The following is a 2500-nucleotide window of genomic DNA, read 5'->3' on the forward strand; positions in this document are numbered from 1 at the left end:
CACCAATAGACCTATTTATTTGCACTAGTTTTACACTTATTTTTGAAATTCATGGTCAATAAACCTCACTTATATGAAATATTCTAATTTTTGTCAATCAGTCAATTAATCAAAATGTATTTATATAGCACTTTACAGCGCCAGCAGGTATCCAAAGTGCTTTACATCAGGAGCCAAGTACAAAAACAACACATACAATAAAAAGAATGAAGCATATAACGCAATACAATCAGAAAAGGTTGCAAAGAAACAGGAGAGTGAAATGTACGCTCAAGTCTGGGTCGCCTCAGTGTGTTTTGAGGCATTATTTTGGACCTTGGGGACCCGACTGATCAGTCCGACTTTTTCTGCCGACGGTCGGCCGTCTGGTTGGTGTGTAACAGCTATAATGGACCAGAGTCTGGTAGGACCAGGCTAGTGTACCAGAGTCTGGTAGGACCAGGCTAGTGGACCAGAGTCTGGTAGGATCAGGCTAATGGACCAGAGTCTGGTAGGACCAGGCTAGTGTACCAGAGTCTGGTAGGACCAGGCTAGTGTACCAGAGTCTGGTAGGACCAGGCTAACGTACCAGAGTCTGGTAGGACCAGGCTAGTGGACCAGAGTCTGGTAGGATCAGGCTAATGGACCAGAGTCTGGTAGGATCAGGCTAATGGACCAGAGTCTGGTAGGATCAGGCTAATGGACCAGAGTCTGGTAGGACCAGGCTAGTGTACCAGAGTCTGGTAGGATCAGGCTAATGTACCAGAGTCTGGTAGGACCAGGCTAGTGGACCAGAGTCTGGTAGGATCAGGCTACCTTTCTGTAGGGAGGGGCTGGGCAATCCTAAGGGGAAAGGTAAGATAGTTCTGCAGTAGATGACATGTTTATAATATTTGGGGTGCCTATTGAAGTGGGTGAACATATATGTATAAATAGTAATGTCAGCAGTAACTAATCTAATTGTAATGATGTTAGTGTTAGATGACGTGTTACTGTTGCTTGCTCAGGTTAGCTCACCCTATAATCACCTGTGCAGGTGGTAGTTTCTAATTAAGGGAGGCTGAGTTAAAAAGGGCTTCAGGAGAAGAAGGCTTGAGGAATCTTGGCAGCTTGCTGTGAGGTTGCCGGTTTGTTTGCTGTTATTTTGCCTCAGTTTAATATTTTGGTTTTTGCATTTTGGTTTTGAGTATATTTTGGTGTCATTTTTGTAAATAAAGACCCAAATGGTGAACCTGAAAAACCTCCTCTCCTCCTCCTTGAAAAGACTCTAACCCGAGGAGAACAGGATCTTTAACCCTTATGTTTGTGATGCTTTTTTTACCCAACCACTAACACCAATATATTACCACTAGGTTTACAATTATTTTTGGAATTCAGGGACAATAATCCTCATTTTTAAGGAAATTATACCTCATTTTTGAGTTAAAAAAGCAGAAATTATGACATATTTAGATTAATATTAGAGAACAGTTTGATGATGGATAATCAGAGACTTCAAAGTGTCAAAGTTTAGTCAGAATACAGTTTTGAAACCATTTACATTTTTTTGGAAATGCTAAAACTTGAATAAAACATCCAAAATTCAATAAAAGTAGTGATCATGAAATGTACGTGCGAAATGCATTGTATGGAATCCATCAAATTTTTGGGTAATTTGTATTAAAAAATAAATAAAAACATAAATATTTCTGATTTTTTCAAATTTGACCCGAGGACAACAGGAGAGTTAAATGCGCTCCGTCTCAATGGGAATGCGTGTTGTCGTGTTCGTACCTGACGTCAGGAAACTCTCGGACCAGAACCCCGACCTCCATCTGGATGGACGGGACGTCCTCCAGCTGGATGATCTCCGAGATGTGAGACAGAGCACTGTCCAACCAGCTGGACGGAGACTCCTGACAGACAAAAACCATAATAATATTACTATTATTCATCCCGACAGACAGACAGAGACAGAAACAAACTGTCACACATGATCATCAAACACAGAAAGCCACAACAACGTTGAAAAAGTGCAGAAAGCACCGAAAAAACTGCGTGAAATGTTTTCTTTTTAAAAAGCGCAAAGAATGATGAAAAAAGCCACAAAAGCATTGAAAAAAAGTGAAAAAGAAAGCAACACACATTGTAAATTGTAATGACTGTGGGCTCCTATCCTGCAAAGCCCGACGCAAGTGTCTTCTGGGCGTGCTGGTCTTACAGGGAGGTGTGTTCAGGTGCATTCTGGGCGTGCTGGTCTTACAGGGAGGTGTGTTCAGGTGCATTCTGGGCGTGCTGGTCTTACAGGGAGGTGTGTTCAGGTGCATTCTGGGCGTGCTGGTCTTACAGGGAGGTGTGTTCAGGTGCATTCTGGGCGTGCTGGTCTTACAGGGAGGTGTGTTCAGGTGCATTCTGGGCGTGCTGGTCTTACGGGAGGTGTGTTCAGGTGCATTCTGGGCGTGCTGGTCTTACAGGAGGTGTGTTCAGGTGCATTCTGGGCGTGCTGGTCTTACAGGGAGGAGTGTTCAGGTGCATTCTGGGC

The 2500-nt window shown here is 43.2% G+C and overlaps 1 protein-coding gene across 3 annotated transcripts in view; it reads right to left on the reverse strand.

Annotated features, from left to right (window-relative positions):
- Nucleotides 1-2500, reverse strand: part of LOC144515981 (exocyst complex component 3-like protein 2) — a 68647-nt gene that overhangs the window by 3875 nt on the left and 62272 nt on the right. For all 3 annotated transcript variants that reach the window (XM_078247220.1, XM_078247219.1, XM_078247221.1), the window contains exon 14: nucleotides 1753-1874. In XM_078247220.1, the coding sequence (XP_078103346.1) occupies nucleotides 1753-1874 (122 nt within the window). The remainder of the gene's footprint in view (nucleotides 1-1752; nucleotides 1875-2500) is intronic.

The sequence above is a fragment of the Sander vitreus genome, chromosome 3 (assembly GCF_031162955.1).
Source record: "Sander vitreus isolate 19-12246 chromosome 3, sanVit1, whole genome shotgun sequence".
NCBI classification, from domain to species: domain Eukaryota; kingdom Metazoa; phylum Chordata; class Actinopteri; order Perciformes; family Percidae; genus Sander; species Sander vitreus.